General features: G+C 43.6%; 1 protein-coding gene across 3 annotated transcripts in view; it reads left to right on the top strand.

The window, feature by feature from the left end:
• Positions 1–17423, top strand: part of LOC135514094 (transcription factor 7-like 1-B) — a 50013-nt gene that overhangs the window by 15771 nt on the left and 16819 nt on the right. For all 3 annotated transcript variants that reach the window (XM_064937289.1, XM_064937290.1, XM_064937288.1), the window contains one exon: positions 12127–12210. In XM_064937289.1, the coding sequence (XP_064793361.1) occupies positions 12127–12210 (84 nt within the window). The remainder of the gene's footprint in view (positions 1–12126; positions 12211–17423) is intronic.

Here is a 17423-nt window from a genome sequence, read left to right as displayed (position 1 = left end):
TGTACTTGTTAAGGAGTCACAATGTTCTACAGAGCGTCAAATTTGATTAAAGCCAAAGCGAAGACTCGAGTAATCTGAAATGTGTAGCTTCGTTGTCTCCACCTAGACTTGTGGATCCAGTTAGTCAGATGAGATGTGTGTATATTTTATGTACGTATATACTCTTATTATTTTTTATTTTTACAGCTTGTCATAGTTTGATTTGTGGTTTTATGGCCTTTCATGGCATATTTAAAACCACGATGCAATGTTCTACACACCGATGAATTCCAGCTGAGATCCTAAAGCATCGGTTTCAAGTGATATTGGGATTTTTCCTTCTGCCTTGGATTGTCCTTGTGATTCCTTAATTTGACCCTTTTCAGAACTTTGAAATGGTTGTCCACTAGCATGATTGATCAATGGTATACTAAAGAATAAGACTTGAAATGTATTCTAAAAAAATATAGTGTGGGGTCTCTATGTTCAGTTGCAATATGGCGACTCTTTGGGATGCACACCCCCCTACACCTTCCACTGGCATAATCCCTCACCAATTTACATGCTTTGATACAAAATCCTTACAAATGTGAATGACTTATTTGCTGCATAGTCAGACCAGCTAGCTACATTTAAAAAATAGCTCTAATCAAGCCTATATGACATGGAATAGTCCAAGGAATCCTTTTGTTTGATTTGTACATGGGCTGGAAAGGCCTGCTATTGGAAATCCCTGAAGCAGGCTTTGGGGGCAAGTCTGATTCTCGTGTGAAATGGAAAGGCTCTATAGCTGTGGGCTGAGTTGACTGGGGCTGTATGGGTGTTGGCAGGGGGAGCACTGTTCATGAATAGGGTCTTTGACTACCTCAGACCTGCCCTGAAAGGCAGGACAAAGACCCTAGGGCAACGGCTTAGAGCCTCACAGCTGAGCTACAGAATGCTGCCTTCACCCAGTCTTCCTCCCTCCTTGCCTGATTTAAATACTACAGTGGCTTTCAGCATTCTGGAGACCAAGGCTCACATCACTTCTATACGCCACATTTTCCATCAACTTTCTCCAGTGTTTTTGTTTACATCATGCTAATGCTAGAAGGCTATTTACATGAGCTATTGTGTTAACTTTTTGGAAGAGTGGTGAATAATCTTCAGTGAGCTCCTTATAAACAGACTGTTTCATTTCAGTTTGTTTCATCTTTATTGTATTTTTCAGTAATGTGTTTTGCCATGTTATTCTGTTCTCCCACCTCCTCCTTTGCTATAATTCATATTAGTCTGGGCTTAGCAAAGCCCCTCGTTAAACATGTATTAACACTGGCTCCATGGAACCCCCCTCCTGCTTGTTGTTGGTAATCACAGCTCAGCTTGGCGTCAGGCGGGTGAAGTCGTTCATTAGGGAACAGTTTTTGTTTGTTTTCGTATAATATGGAGGCGTTGGCAAATAAATGAGATGAAGACTTTAACCTCAAATTCGTTGCTTGCTTCGTTATTTTTGATTGAGCTGTGTGCTACCCCATGGTTTAAGACACGAAACAACAAAAAAGGCACTAAATCTTATCAGCAGAGTTAATGGGTCAGTTCAGCCCTGTCCAGACACTCTCTCCCCATAGGGTCTCCTGTTTCAGATGTCACTCAGAGCTTTGTTTGCCCCCCAGGGTGAAGGGTGAGAGGTCAAGGTTCAGGGCCAGTTTTCTGAGTGGTCACCAAAGCCCCGGGTTCACTGAGCACATCCGTTCCCTTTTTCACACCAGCCCTAAGATACGAAAAGAGGGGGAAAAGCCACACTATTATTTTTTACTCATCACAATCTAAAATTCATTTTTGGTCTAATTCATTGATTTGATTATGGTGGCTAAATTCTTTCACATAGGTGCAATGACATTGGCTTAGAACTTGTGCCTGAGACATGGATATAGCGTCTTATTGCAAGCTAGGCTAGTGCCATTGTAGAAATATGATTTGGTCAAAGACAAGATGAGTTTTTTTTGTTAGAGGCCTGCTTTGCTGCTCTCCTTCAATTACCTTTCACCGCAATACAAAATGGCATTTTGATTTACTGAGCTTTTTATAAACGTCTGACTTATTATTTGCATGTGAAAAGTCATTGTGAGGTTGACGCAAGAACACTTCGTCTCGAGCATCTGTCAAGATCAACAATCCTGTTTTGCACCTCAGCAAAACTTCCCACCCAACATATAAGACTCCCAGCATGTTTGTCCAAAACACCTCCAGAGTTTGCGAGCCAAAGACCTCACCCTCGTTAGCCCCCACCCACAACTCCAGTCTCTCTCCGCCCCACCACCACCCAACAAATGACCTCCAGTCAGGTTTATTATGCAGTTTCACACAGACCAAAATTGCAGCTGCATGGCGAGCAATCTGGATCACATTAGCTCAGGCGCTGTGATTTATAAATTGTTTCTCAGGCCATAAATCCCTGCTGTAATTGTGCACAAGCTCCCCTCTCCCTTCTCTCCCCCTTCGTTCCTCCATCAGCTCCTTCTCCCCCTCTCTGACACACACAGCTTACAGTGCTCAGGTCATCTCTAATTGTTTGCAGGAGTGAGCACTTTGGATTTGGAAGAAGTTGTTGCATTGTGAAGTGGGAGAGAATTGTTTTGCTTTTTAGGAAAGACTATATCAAGATATAATTTTTTTTTCTCCAATCTCAACAAAACTACTATGCGAGCTGAACAGTATACGCAGCATTTCTAGTGGTGATTTTTGGAGAGTGGTTGGTGTTCAGGTAGGTCTGTGGCAGCATGGTCTTGGCTCTGCTTTCCTGAACACTCAGTGTAATTGGTAGGGGCCTCCCCTTAGCTCTGCCCCTGCCTGGGAATCTGATATTTGCTGCATCCCCTGGTCAAATCACCTTTCCCCTCTCATAAGAATGTATTCAGATTGAATGATAGTAATATGCAAAGACTGGAATATTTATTTGAAATTGGCAAGGTTAACCATGAGTTGGTGTATGGATTTCTATCAGGGTTGGGGTCAATTTCATTTAACTTCAGTCAATTCCGGAAGTACACTAAAATTCCAATTCTCTTCAATGCTTTTTAGTTGGAGTTTGGTTCACTTTCTGAATTGACTGGAATGTAAATGGAATTGACTCCAACTCTAATTCAATATCATTCCATTGACATTTAGTGGCCCCCATTCTCCCTGATATCATGAAAATCTCCATGATATCATTGGCATTCATCAGGACTCTTGGCTAGCATTGTGCCTTTTGGTACTTCCTATAATCCCTTTCAGATACAGATCATTTGATTTAATTTGACATGGCATTTATTATCCGTAAAGATTTTTCTTTCTTTAAGCTCACTGAATTTCATTCTCCTCCCTTTTTCGCCAAACACTCCGGAAAGTATTTGTTCCAGAGGTTTTTCCTGAGTGTTGACAGGGACTGAGCGGTTCTTGTGTGCTCAGGAAGGGGAAGGTTCCTTGCATATGCTTACTACTCCGTTGTTTTGCTCTGATGACTTGGTGAACCTTGAAGAGGTAGAGGACCTTATGACCCAGCCTCGTTTTGCTCCGTATCCCTCCTAAAGATCGATGTTTCTGGAATCAGGGGACTGGCAGGCAGGGGACTGGCAGGCAGGGGACTGGCAGGCAGGGGACTGGCAGGCAGGGGACTGGCATGCAGGGTGATTTCCATTGGCCTAAATTCTTCAGAAATTTCACTTTCTTTGGAAAGTGTCATTTTATATATGTTTGTACTAGTGAACATTTGAATATTTGTACTTTTTTTATTGTTTCCTTTGTTTGGTGCATTTTTACACATTTTGATCTCTAAGAAAGTGAATCAGCAATAAGGGCTGACTTTGTTTGATTACTAATTTTTATGTGAATGTTTTTTTTAAAGTCCAAAATGCTGCCATATTAAACTTGAACAACTTAACTCTGATGTATGGGCTGCAAGTTCAGGCATGCATACCCACAGTGCATGTGTCAGAGAGAGACTAGGTTAGCAGTGGGGTGAGAGGGGTGTCAGGCAGTAAAACTGAGATGAGGCCGGGCTGAGACTTCAGGCCCTGAGATTTGTGCCTACTCTCAGTGCAAACACAGGAGGCATCTGCAGGCAGCTGTGTGTGGGGGGAGGGGCTGGTGAACGGGGCAGGGGGGGGGGGGGGGGTGGAGTTGGAAGGGGGGGCTGCAGGGTGAACACAATCAACCCTCTGTTTTCATAAGACTTGTGGTATGTGAGAGCAGAAACAAATGTGTTTAATTTAGGCCCTTTTTCTCTCTCCTTCTCCCCAGCACCCCACCTAACCACTCCTCTTTTATACTTTTTCTCAAAGATGCTTCATGGCCTACTGCCTGTGTCAGCTGGTCTGAGGAGTTATATACAATTTGGCAGACTTATCCTCGTTTAAGATCAAATTTACCCAGAGATGTAAATATTTATCTACATTTTCTGGAAAAAGTTATTTTTGTTGTTGTTTCTACCTCAGTTTAGAAGTGATTATTGTGTAGAGGTATTTACCCTGTTGTGTGGGGGTGTATGGTGGGCTTATTACCGATCATAACCTGCTTGGCTGGCACCACACACTATTATGTTGGTAACCCATGCTGTCTCTGTCAGTACATTTGTGCTTGGGTATAAATGAAAAATGCAGGTTTCATTGATGTCATTTGTGTAGATATTGCACTTTTAGCACACACACACACACACACACACACACACACACACACACACACACACACACACACACACACACACACACACACACACACAGAGAGAGAGTTAATTTGATTTCTCTCTTGAGCTTTACATTAAACATCCAGCCAACCACTGTTAGTCACAACTAGTTCTGGAGTTAATTACAGAGGTTTACGGCTGTGCATTTCAATGAAAGTAGGCTGCTCCCCAAACAATAAAATGTTGTGTTACTGGACAAACGGTGCCAGGGGAAATTACGTGAAAGACTGACAATGTCTCCTCCGTTAAAAGTGTAGCATGGCTTGACATTGGACCGCATTAATACTGAGTTTACCAGGGTAGTCTATCACAATTGAAACCAGATACCACATAATTGACTTCAAATAATTGAGTGTAACAGCGTGACTGCCTACTCTCTTTGAATGAGAAAGTGAGCCTCCTGCCAGACACATTATTATTTTCTTGTGGCTTTAATTATACCTTGTTTTATTTGACCATCCTGCCGTTGTTTTCTGTAATACAATTGGTAACTTATTCCAAACTTTCACCCCAACAAGTGCTTATTTTCCTAACCACATCTGATCTGAAATTGCCTTAAAGTAAAACGATACTGTACATCGTTTAAAGAGACATTCACTGTTCTGCTGTAGCATCACTCTTTAAACTCTGGCAATAATTCTTGATCATGTCAATTCCCCCCCCCCCCCCCAAAAAAAATGAACCCTGATACAAATAACTGCTTGAGATACAAAAAAATGCAGTCCATTAAAGCCACAGTCTTTTTCTCTCTAGTAAAACCCTCAAGGCACTATTCAGAAAGGCCAAAATAAGAGGTATATCTTGGGCTTGCACTGTTTGTTTGTGTAAAAATAGATTCTGTATACATTTGTTTTTGCAGCTAGCCTAGTGGAATGAAACGGAAGTCAAAATTCATGAGTGGGGACTTTACAAACAGAACCTGATTTTTAGCAGCCTAAATAACAGCCTAAATAAATCTGGGCTTGCAGACCAGTATGGCATTTTTCAGAATATACATGAACTAGTCATATGACACTAAAGCTCACTGAGTTCAATACAATTTCATCTATTTCGTTTTTGTGTAATTTAGAATTCTTTACAAATGTGTCTAATGCATGTGTAGAAGAACGCAAGCTGCCTTTTTACTGTTGAGCATCAAACCAATTAGGCTCCTGAGTGGCACAGCGGTCGAAGGCGTCACTACAGACCCTGGTTTGATTCTAGGCTGTATCACAACTGGCCGTGATTGGGAGTCCCATAGGGTGGCGCACAATTGGCCCAGAATTGCATAGGTAAGCCAAAATTGTAAATAAGAATTTGTTCTTCTTGCCTAGTTAAATAAAGGTTGAATTTAAAAAAAGTGTTGATGATTCTGCAAGTTTTTCTTTGTTTTTCTGTGTCTTAAACGTCAACTTTGTAGTTTGTAGTCGAGCATGGACCAGTGATGTCACCTCTTTATTTGACCAAGACTGATGGTTGTAAGAAAGCATGGATGGTTGTTATGTTGGATTTATCTGGGACTGTTTGGCACAGTGTGTAACTGATTTAGAATCTTGGCAAAGCCCCTCCACTGTGTTTTTAAGACCTCCCTCATGCTGCCTCCCCTCTTCACTCTTCTCTTTCCCTCTTTGCGCTAATAGTTCTTTTGTATACAAGAGCATGTTAAGAGGCCTATGAGCCTGGCCTTAATAGGCCATGTTGCCATAGAAACCAGTGCACTCTGGATGGCTGACCTTTGACCCAGTTTTTCCTTGGCTGTGAATAAGAGAGCAGGGCGACCAACCTGGTCACAATAGAAGCCCAGAGAGCTGAGGGAGTGCCCCTGTCACAGTCACTTAACTTCACTCCTCCACGTACTAATGGACACTTTGAATGTGCTAGCCATTAGAAGGATGCTAGTGACACTGCTTGAGACGGCAGCCTTCTCGGGGTTAGCCCCATGCATGACCTGGGTGTCTGCTCTGGGCTGGGGCGTTGGGAAATATCACCCCTCTATTCACACATCCTATCAAACACATCTATCATTTTTATGTTCTCAGAGTCAAAATGGCATAGTTTGCAATGTATCCATTTGAAGGCTTGTGCATTTGGCACACAGTTTATCCTTAAAGGACTGTTTTTGGGGCTTTGAAAGTGAATTGATAAAGTGTTTCTAGTTGTTGCATTGGATTAGCACATCAACTTTTATTCAAGGTAATATTTTTCTTTAATGTGAAAACATTTTTGTTAATAGCTGACAACTCCATAAAGGTGAGCAGTGTATATCTATGTTTACATAAGAAATGGTAAATACAGGGTGTGGATATATTCTTGGTAACTAATTGTTATTTCCATCAATTATGTAGGCACCATAATATTTTCTCTGTGTAAGTTCCTTCGTTTTCCTGAGGATTGTTTTCATGGACAACTTCCTCTTATAAGGTAATCCACTTTACTGCAGACTGGATAATGGGCTGTTTTTCCACTAACAGCTATTTCTGTGGCCAGTAGCAGCCAAGCTGACCAGCATAACTTCCCATCGTTTCCCTGTCAGTTAACCACTAATTAGCACAATGAGGGCTGGAGTTTGCTTAATAATTGTCTATGTAATTGCCTGTAATGTCCGCAAACAATGGATCTTAATTCAAATTTAGACCATTTTTTCCCTTCATTTTATGTCATGCATAGATCAGGTAGAGGTGGCAATGGCTCGCATAAGCAGGTGATTTGAGCGGAAATAAACAGGGAGGGACTATGGCATAAGGATTGGCAAGGCCATTGTGTGGTGCTGCTGTTCATATAGGTAGAGGATCATTAACAGCTCACTCTTAACAGCAAGCTGTGTGGCCCATTTTCTGTTTAGGGGCAAAAGAAAACAATGGGGAGGGGCTATCCACAAAGTAGGTGATTGACATATATGCTGGAGCAATCCCTGGAAGCATTTCTCTTTCCCTGCTGTTTGGAGAAGAGAGTGTTGAGAGTGGGGTTGATGGCCCCAGCCCAGAGCAGACACCCTGCCCGCCAGGCAGGTTTTCTGCCCTGGAGTGTCCCTGTCAATTCATCTGCTGGTATTGGAAGGGCAACTCCACCACTTTTCAACCTCACTTTTATTATCTCCAGCACAATACCAGTGTCAACATACTGTATGCGAAAAATACGCATTTCAAAAAATGTCATCAGCTACAACTTTTAACTTTATATACATCATCAAAAGTTAGAACATTAAACAGTGATTTCCAAACACTGAGATTCACGGTGATGTGGGGAGCAAGAAAAAGGATTTTAGCCAAGGTTGCTCGGCACAGACACACGGTAGCGTTTGCTGGCCGATAGTACTTAGAACGTCTGAACAGAGTGCCGGCCATAATTTAGAAACCTAGTGCAAACCGATTCTACATGTAGAACCGTGCAGAAAGGACATCCACCAGCGGGTGGACCCTGAAACACACCGTGTAGAAAGGACATCCACCAGTAGGTGGACCCTAAAACACACCGTGCAGAAAGGACATCCACCAACGGGTGGACCCTAAAACATACCGTGCAGAAAGGACATCCACCAGTGGGTGGACCCTAAAACACACCGTGCAGAAAGGACATCCACCAGTGGGTGGACCCTAAAACACACCGTGCAGAAAGGACATCCACCAGTGGGTGAACCCTAAAACACACCGTGCAGAAAGGACATCCACCAGTGGGTGAACCCTAAAACACACCGTGCAGAAAGGACATCCACCAGTGGGTGAACCCTAAAACACACCGTGCAGAAAGGACATCCACCAGTGGGTGAACCCTAAAACACACCGTGCAGAAAGGACATCCACCAGTGGGTGAACCCTAAAACACACTGTGCCGAATGAACGCAGATCAGCATTTGGTGCAGTGTGTGTGTGGTCCCTAAAATAGACATTGTAGACATTTTCAAAGACACAATTTTGTAGTTGATTGACTATAGAACAAAAGAACCTGAGTATGTGTCAATCGCAGATTTGATTAAACCTTTTCAAGGAGTTGTAACGACACGGCAGATAGTGGAAAAGTTTGGGCTGTTTTTTCTGTCTCTGGCAGAGTGTCTGACTTACTTTGACAACAAATGTCCAGACATCTGCCTCTCCTCTCCTCCATGCTCTGATGTTGTTGCCTGGCCAGCAGTATGACGGCACACACTTCAGAGATGACAAAGACACTTGGCCATGTTTCCCCCTGCTCTGTGAGAGAAATGTAACAATTAGAACCCAACTCTGGCAGTCCACATGCCCCAGAGCATATGTTGTATTCTCTCTGTTCGAAAAACCAAAGGGCTTCATCTTGGCTTTTGGGAAATTTTCTGTGGTGACTCTGCCACCTTTGTTGCATCTGGGTCCCTGATAAGTAGCACAGTATTCTACTGATGTCTATTCTGAGTTCTGGAGGCAGAGGGAGGCTGGAAGACAATTAGAGGCATGGAAATGGATCAGATAGTTGCAGAAGTTGACTTGTATTTGCACAGCTCTCACAGCTTCTGAAACTCTTCACCAGAGCAGACTCTAAAATGAAACAAGTGTCTCTATGGAGGCCAACCTAAGCCTGCTCAAATTGTGTTTGTTTCTAATGAAATTAAGGGCATCTACAAAGCATTACTTGACTGCCTGAAGTTTACTGTAAAATGTAATTGCTGATTTTAGTTTCAATGGTTTCAATCTTTTTCCGATTATTCAACAAGACTTCAGCCATGGGAATAACCATTTCAACAGCATCTTCCCATTACCATGCATTCCTTTCTGGGTTTTATGTACGTGCATTTATTTTGGGGGGATTTATTCAAATCTGTTGACCAGGTTTTTGTGTTTTTAGTCAAACTGAATTTTTCATTGATTTTGATTGAATAAGGGTCCCTTGATTCTTAGCCTAAATGTTCTGTTATTTTGAAGAGAGAACATTGCATTCCCACTTTAATTTGAGTCTTCTGCCCCGAACTTGGAGTGAAGGAAATATCTATATAAAATCTAGACTGCATGATCTGCAGGAAAAGATCTGTGTGTGTGTGTGTGTGTGTGTGTGTGTGTGTGTGTGTGTGTGGAAAGATTTCTAGAAAGCAGTTGAATAACTCTGAAGCCCCCCTGAGTTGATCCCCTACCACCTCTCCCTCTCTCGTAGTGTGCGGCTGGTGTGTAGTTGACGACAGTGATGTAGGAACTGCTGATACTGGGTGTGTGAGGTAGACATTTTACAGGGAGGGTTGGGGAAGATGGTCGTTTTGAAGGGGTCTTTCTCTAACCAGCCGCTCCATCGAGTACAGTGACAATTCTATGAAGGAGGCTGGCTCATTTTACATTTAAAAGTGCCTCAGGGTATGTTCCCCAGTCCCCTTAGAAGCTGTCCAATAAGGGAAGGGGGGTGGGAGAGCTGGGGGCTGGGGGCTGGCATGGTCAGGCCAGGGTAGACCAAATGCTCACAATAGGGCTTGTTTCATTTGTGGAGGGACTTGTGATTGACATAGATTAGACAGTGAAAAATGTATTGTTTTGGTTATCCCTCCAGAAAGCAGCATTCATTAAGCAGTATGCACAGAACAAAATAAAGTTTCAATAGGGAGCTAGCAGCATCTAAAAGCAAGGGCCTCCTGACAGTTGTATGGACTTGGGCCCATTAGGACCTGCGATTCAGCCTTGAGCCGTGTGGTGAAAATGAAGAGGACTGATGTCAACTCCAAGAATCCCCCCCCCCATTTTGGATGGGAATAAGGGTCCCCTTTCCCCCCCCTTCCTCGGTTTTCTATTGGGCCCCAGCTGTCAGGAAACAATACCCTCTGCCTGCTCCGACAAACTCATTCCTGAAAATGTTTTTCTCCCTCTCTCCCTTTCCCCTCCTGTTATGTCTTTTCCATTTTTAACCTGCAGTCATCCAAGCTTCCTTCCTCCCTATGAACCCCGAGTGTTGAATGAAGCTTTAAAAATCTAATCCTGCACAGATGATTGTCAACTCCTTTTAAGCCTTGAAAAGGTTTTTGTCATCTTACACATGCATGCAGCGAGTTCTCCCCCTTATAGACTTTGTGCAACAGTATAATGTATTAAGTGCACAGCCTTGGTTTATGTAAGATGAGGAAACGTGCCATGTCTTATTGTACAATATGGCTTTTTTCCATGCAAAATAGATATTTTATTTTAATCTGGGATATGGATTTTGAGAGAGAGATGAGTAAAATAGCTGAAACAGCTAAACTGTTAAAATGGTCTTAAACCCTTCAAATCAGTACAGCGAAACAGTCAAAGTTTGCCTGATAAGACCCAAGCCCCAGTGGCAGAGGTTGATTATGGGGACTCTGAGATGCACGTCGTTTTTCCTTCTCTATTTAGCCTGCTGCTGACCCAGCCATTTTGGGGAGTGTCATAGTGAACATAAATTCAATTACATTAGTACAAAACAACTCACAATTACTAAACAGCAATGCTGTTACATTACTACTGACACATGCTGAGGCTTTGGAATCGTGTTGGTATTCTATGCCCAAAAGGCAATGTAGAATATCTATGATACCACAAATGCAGCAGAAACTGAAAGGAAACCCCTTTTAATTAATTTGAAATCGTTGGATACCATGGAGAAAATGCACATGTATGACCGTCAGCTGTATTCGTTATTTAAACTGATTCACAAACCAGATGGCCGAGCTCTGCATCGGTCTGAGCACCAGCTCCACACACCGCACCAAGACTGATCTAGAAAATCTATTTTAAACGTGTTGCTTTCAGGAGGAGATAAAACAACTCCTCCATACATGACCGTGTTCCATGGGGAGTTACACATGGGCTGGGCGGCCATAAATGAACAATTGTGTTAAACTCTGTGCCAAAAAAATGGAAAAGAAAACAGTAATGTTTAAGCCAATGATAACAACTATGATAGCAAGTTGAAAAATGTTAACAATAAAAGTGGATTAGTTTGGTTTGGGTCAAAAGGCCAAAACAATTCACCAGGATGCCATAGGCTTAGTGCGGAGACCCCACCCCTGCCTTTCCCCTCTCCTGATGGAGCTTCCTTCCAGCTGTCCCTTCCCACCCGCTAGTCAATGGGCGCCCACAGCTGGAATCTTGTTTTTTCCCTGACAAACTGCGATTTCACAGTCCCCCTCCAGTCCGCTGTGTTCACATCCCTCTCCCCCTGCTGCCAAAAGCCGGTGTCTGACTCCAACAGCATATGAGTCTCATACAGGTGTCTGTCAGAGTTATGGCTCTCTGCTGGCTCCCACACCATTTATTACACTGTGGTCTGTTCTGGAATAGCTAAACCATATTTCATGCTATTCATTCTCAACAAGCATTAGCGAGTTAGTCTCGACACATTATAGCAAGTTCGATATTAGCATATGGTGTAAAACTGTGTGATTGTAGCTTTACCCTGTATATGAAGCAGATTAGGTATAGAAATACATTCCTTTTCTCTGTGATCACTTTCATTTGAATATCTAAATAATCCTGATTTCATGTTACTCCTTCTTCACCCCACAGTACCTGCAGATGAAATGGCCTCTACTGGATGTCCCTGGAGCTGCTGGACTCAAAGACTCCCGCTCCCCCCCCCCAGGACACCTAGTGAGTACACCATACCATCTATCCATCCACTGGGTCGAGTAACAGCTCACAGCACTACACTACATCATTACACAAGTCATCTAGTCATTCCATACCATGCCAGTCCAATACATCATTTATCATTAATTATCATATAATTTAAGGTCGCGTCCGGCCAGTTCATCTACCTTTCCGTAGAAAAGTCACCCGTGATTATGTTTTGGCACAGCCTCTTTGTGCACCTCTGGACGTGCAGGACCTGCTGGGCCTGTTACACCTCATATGGAACCGTGTTTTCGTGATAACACTAGATAAACGCCACTAGGGATCAACATACCATGAGGTAGGGAGAGAAAGAACAGCATATCTTGCTGATCTGGGGTTAGGGAAGTGATCTGTAGATATGCTCAGAGAGAACCAGCCTCAGTCACCACGCTGTGGGAAAATAACCACAGTGACTCAGCCTGTGACCTCAGTAATCCCGGCTAGACGGGTCTGTTTAGTTTGGTGTGTTTGTCGGATCTCATAAACGCAATGATGCACTTGACAAAGTCCTCATTGAGTGGTGTCAATGGGAAGCTGTTGTCAGTGGGAGTAGTGCAGGCCTTGCCCTGGGGAATCCAGAGCTTCTCTGTAGCTGACTTCACTCTCTGTGAAAATGGTCTTGGAAGCCAATTTAAAAATGTTTTATTACAATAAGTGCTGACCTGTCGGTGACTCTGTGAGCATGGCTTGTTTGTCCGCTGTGCCCTGTTTTGTTCCTGCCAATGGATTTTATTTTATTTACTTAATATATAACATTATGAAATGCATGGTCTTGCATTATGGAATAGCAGAAAATGTGAATAAGGAGCAGAGTAATGGGAAGTGAATCAGGAGGAATTGAAAGAGACTATTGAAGACTTGACGTGAACACTGAGGACTCTGGCTTGGTTCCATGCTGCCCTGCCTTGGCTGAACTCCGGATTTCTCTGTTGTGGCGAGCCTTCTATATCTGTGCGCCGTCTATTGAATCAGGAAGGTCAATAGAGAGAGACTTATTGTGTACTTTGCCATTCAGGCGTGAGGGATTTACTGTAGCTAATTTTGAAGGAGAATATTTGACTTTTAATTGCCTAACTTTAGATTTGGTAGTGGACAGTTTGCTGGTTCCCATCTCAAGTCACCGTCTTTCACTTTTTATATGTTCTTCCCCTTAAATATTTTCTGGCAGTATTGGGTCATGTGAACTAGAAGAGGAAGTAGCCATTCTAGATCAGGTGATCTGAGACAAAGGGTCATCAAATGTGTGAGCAGAAGCGTCCTCTGATACAGAGGGAGTGTAGCAAAGGAAGGCTGGGCCACTGGGGATTCAGATTGAAACACCCCACTGTGCCCTTAACCCCCCCCCACACACACACACACACCACGGCCATAAACCCACATGCCCTTCTGGTGAGCTGCTGCCAGGGAGCCAGGCTGATTATGTGCTCATTACCCAGGCAGCAGAGAGGGGGAGCAGGAGGCTGGCTCTCCAGGCCTGCAGGGCCCCAGCACTGCTCTAATGAGAGCAATGGGAGCGGATGGGAACATGCAGAGGTACACGGGGGTCCAGGGATTACTGCCCAGGGGCCAGGGCCAACACCAGCCAGAGGGACCTGAGGAGAGGGAGCCAGGGGACAGCAGCAGGGCTTCCATCAACCACAATATTGATGTATTCCTGCTCTCTTCTGCAAGCACTCATTACATGTCATAATTGTATATTCATGATGGCTGGCGTGGAGACAGCGTTTTTCTCTGATATTGATTGTGGGACTCCTGGAGGTGACCCTCAAGTATGCGCACATGCATGTACCTTCAGAATCTTAAATTGTTCATACACATATGGCCCTTTTACTGATGATTTATCTGCCCTGGAATGTGTTTGTAGAAAGGCATTCTCCCCCTTAGTGGATTTGCTGATGAATTAGTCATTTAGCAGCAGTTCTACAGCAGTAATGAGATGATGCCATCGCTGATGATCAGATTCCTGGTGACTCAGATCATCAAGTGTCCCTCACGGTGCCTGGCCTGCAGCAGACAACAATGTCAATTGTAATGAATGATGGAGCTGGTCTCACTTGGACTCCTCTCGTTGTCTTAGTGGACCAGGAGCGAGAGGAAGCTTTGAAAAAGAAATCCAACCCTTGTTTGGATATGAGAAGCCTGTGGAACGGGAAGTCTGTCCTGTAGCTGCTGTGCAGATTGGGTCCATAAGGCCCGTATGCTAATCAGAGCCTGCTCCGGCCGAGATCCTCAATTATTTACCAGACAGGTTTGTTTAGCATTCAGTTGGTATTGCTTTTGGTGGTACGGGTGGGCAGACTAGGGAGAAGGGAACAATGCTTGTCTGTGAATACCCACCCCCGCCCCCATATCATACTCAGAGGGCTACCTCTTCATTCATTATACATCAATGGCGATGCAGGGCCAGTTGATGTATTGTGGGAGTCAGCCCTTGCCTTGTCTCTCCACCAGTAGTGTCCGGCCTTGCTGGAGCAGACTGGACAGGGAGAGAGCTGTCTGCCATCTGGTACCACAGATCATGTGCATTTGCACAGCAGCAATAACGCACTCCTCAAACTAGAGTAATGCAGTCCGATCATAATCATGGAGGTCATGCTGCCAATACCGCTCCTTTAGGTCATTCTACCATTCCTACTGATTGGTCCATGTTAGACTGTTCGACATGTCATTAGTTATAAGTGACTCAACATTAAAGTGGCACTCCAGTCTCCTTTTCACCTCATTGAACACCTGATTTAGTTAACAAAAGGCACATCTCAATAGGTGGTCCAGGTAAGTCATGACATCACAAGGAGGGTGGGTCTTTCCTCTTTTGTTCTCTATTGCAGGCCAATGACATCACAACTTGCCATCATACCAACTCATGGAATGCCCTTGTCTAAAAAAACACACCTTCTTAAAAACATATATTTTTTTAACCTTTTTAGTGTGTGTACCAGGGTAGATAAGTCGATTTTTAAATCAAATTGGCTCTGAAAATCCCATTGCGAAGTAATGCTTTTTAGCCTATTCATTGATGGAAATACCAGTCTATGGAAATTCATTTGACTGGTCATGCTTATCGGTCTATATGTTAATTGGCATAATTTAGTGGAATTAAATTGACGAGTGTGTATTCTGCAGTATATTCATCATGTACCTTATTTATCACACATGTACAGCATACAGAGCCCTTGAGTGGGACATCTGTCAGACAGCGCGAGAGCTGCTGCAGCGTCTCAAATGCCAAGGGAAGGCAGACCTCATCACCGTGTCACACACCACTCTGCAATGAGCTGCAGGCAGTAGGCTATGCATTCTGAAAACAACATACTTCATTGTTTGAAACCTGAATGGTTGAATACATTATGAGGCATGTATTTCCTTGCGTCAAAGTAGGCTACTAGATCTCTTAGTGGATATTTTCATCTGTCACATGAAACCTCTCATATGAAAGTGCCCTTTTGACAATGGTGTTTTCCTGCTAATTGCATTGCGAAATGAACATTCACGTGTAGCCTACTGCCGTGTGTGGATTGCTGCACTTATGTGAAGAACATTTTAAGCTAAACGTTCTGATCTGTTTCATCAGACGCATTGCTTAAAAAAACAAAAACATGTTTGATGTAGCCAAGGCCTACTGGTTGTATGAATTTGGGATCAATCTTCCCACAACTGTCCCAGAGTCTGTTTGGAATAGGCTATTTCCTTCTCAACAAGCTGACCAAATAGAACAGGTCAACTTTCCTACGATGGGGGATAGTAGATTGACAAAGGCTAGTGATTTTGTTGTGCGTTACTCCTCTTGTAGGCTGAGGAAAAGTAAATGTGGATAGTTATTCTAAGCATCTTCAAAGTGCGCATCAGAATTTGGTAAGAAGGACCGCACATTGTTGCATCTTTGACTTGCATGTTCTGTTAATATGAATGACCATAATCTAAATGTGATTTCTGTCATTCTGAGCAACATGAATGGACACCTTAATCAGATTATGCAGCCTACGCATATGGGTCCGGTACATTTCTCAAATGTCCAGGAAATTCAAATGTTACCGGTCAAATGTCAAGCAGCACTTTTGCCTAATGGAAACCCTGATGCGTCATTCACTGTATTTATACACTACAAAAGTATGTGGACACCTGCTCGTCCAACATCTCATTCCAAAATTGTGGGCATTAATATGGAGTTGGTCCCCCCTTTGCAGCTATAACAGCCTCCACTCTTCTGGGAAGGCTTTCTACTAGATATTGGAACATTGCTGCAGGGACTTACTTCCATTCAGCCACGAGAATTAGTGAGTTTGGGCATTGATGTTTGGCGATTTAGGCCTGGCTTGCAGTCAGCGTTCCAATTTATCCCAAAGGTGTTCAATAGGGTTGAGGTCAGGGCTCTGTGCAGGCCAGTCAAGTTCTTCCACACCAATCTTGACAAAACATTTCTGTATGGACCTTGCTTTGTGCACGGGGGCATTGTCATGTTGAAACAAGAAAGGTCCTTCTCCAAACTTTTGCCACAAAGTTGGAAGCACAGAATTGTGCCATTGTATGCTGTGACGTTATGATTTCCCTCCACTGGAACTAAGGGGTTGAGTCCGAAGCATGAAAACAGCCCCAGACCATTATTCATCTTCCACCAAACTTTACAGTTGGCACTATGCATTGGGGCAGGTAGCGTTCTCCTCGTATTCACCAAACTCAGATTTGTCTGTCGGACTGCCAGATGGTGAAGCGTGATTCATCACTTGAGAGAACGCGTTTCCATTGCTCCAGAGTCTAATGGCGGCAAGCTTTACACCACTCCAGCTGACACTTGGCATTGCACATTGTGACCTTAGGTTTCTGTGCGGCTGCTTGGTGATGGAAACCCATGAAGTTCCCAATGAACAATTCTTGTGCTGACGGTGCTTACAGAGGCAGTTTAGAACTTGGTAGTGAGTGTTGCAACCAAGGACTCGATTTTTCACGATACGTGCTTCAGCACTCGGTGGTCACGTTCTGTGAGTTTGAGTGGCCTACCACTTCACGGCTGAGCCGTTGTTGCTCCTTGATGTTTCCACTTCACAATAACAGCACTTACAGTTGACGGGCAGCTCTAGCAGGCCAGAAATTTGACGAACTGACTTGTTGGATAGGTGGCATCCTATGACTGCAACGTTGAAAGTCACTGAGCTCTTCATTAAGGCCATTCTACTGCCAATGTTTGTCTATGG

Source organism: Oncorhynchus masou, chromosome 25 (genome assembly GCF_036934945.1).
Source record: "Oncorhynchus masou masou isolate Uvic2021 chromosome 25, UVic_Omas_1.1, whole genome shotgun sequence".
Classification (NCBI taxonomy): domain Eukaryota; kingdom Metazoa; phylum Chordata; class Actinopteri; order Salmoniformes; family Salmonidae; genus Oncorhynchus; species Oncorhynchus masou.
This window is presented reverse-complemented; position numbering and strand designations above follow the sequence as displayed.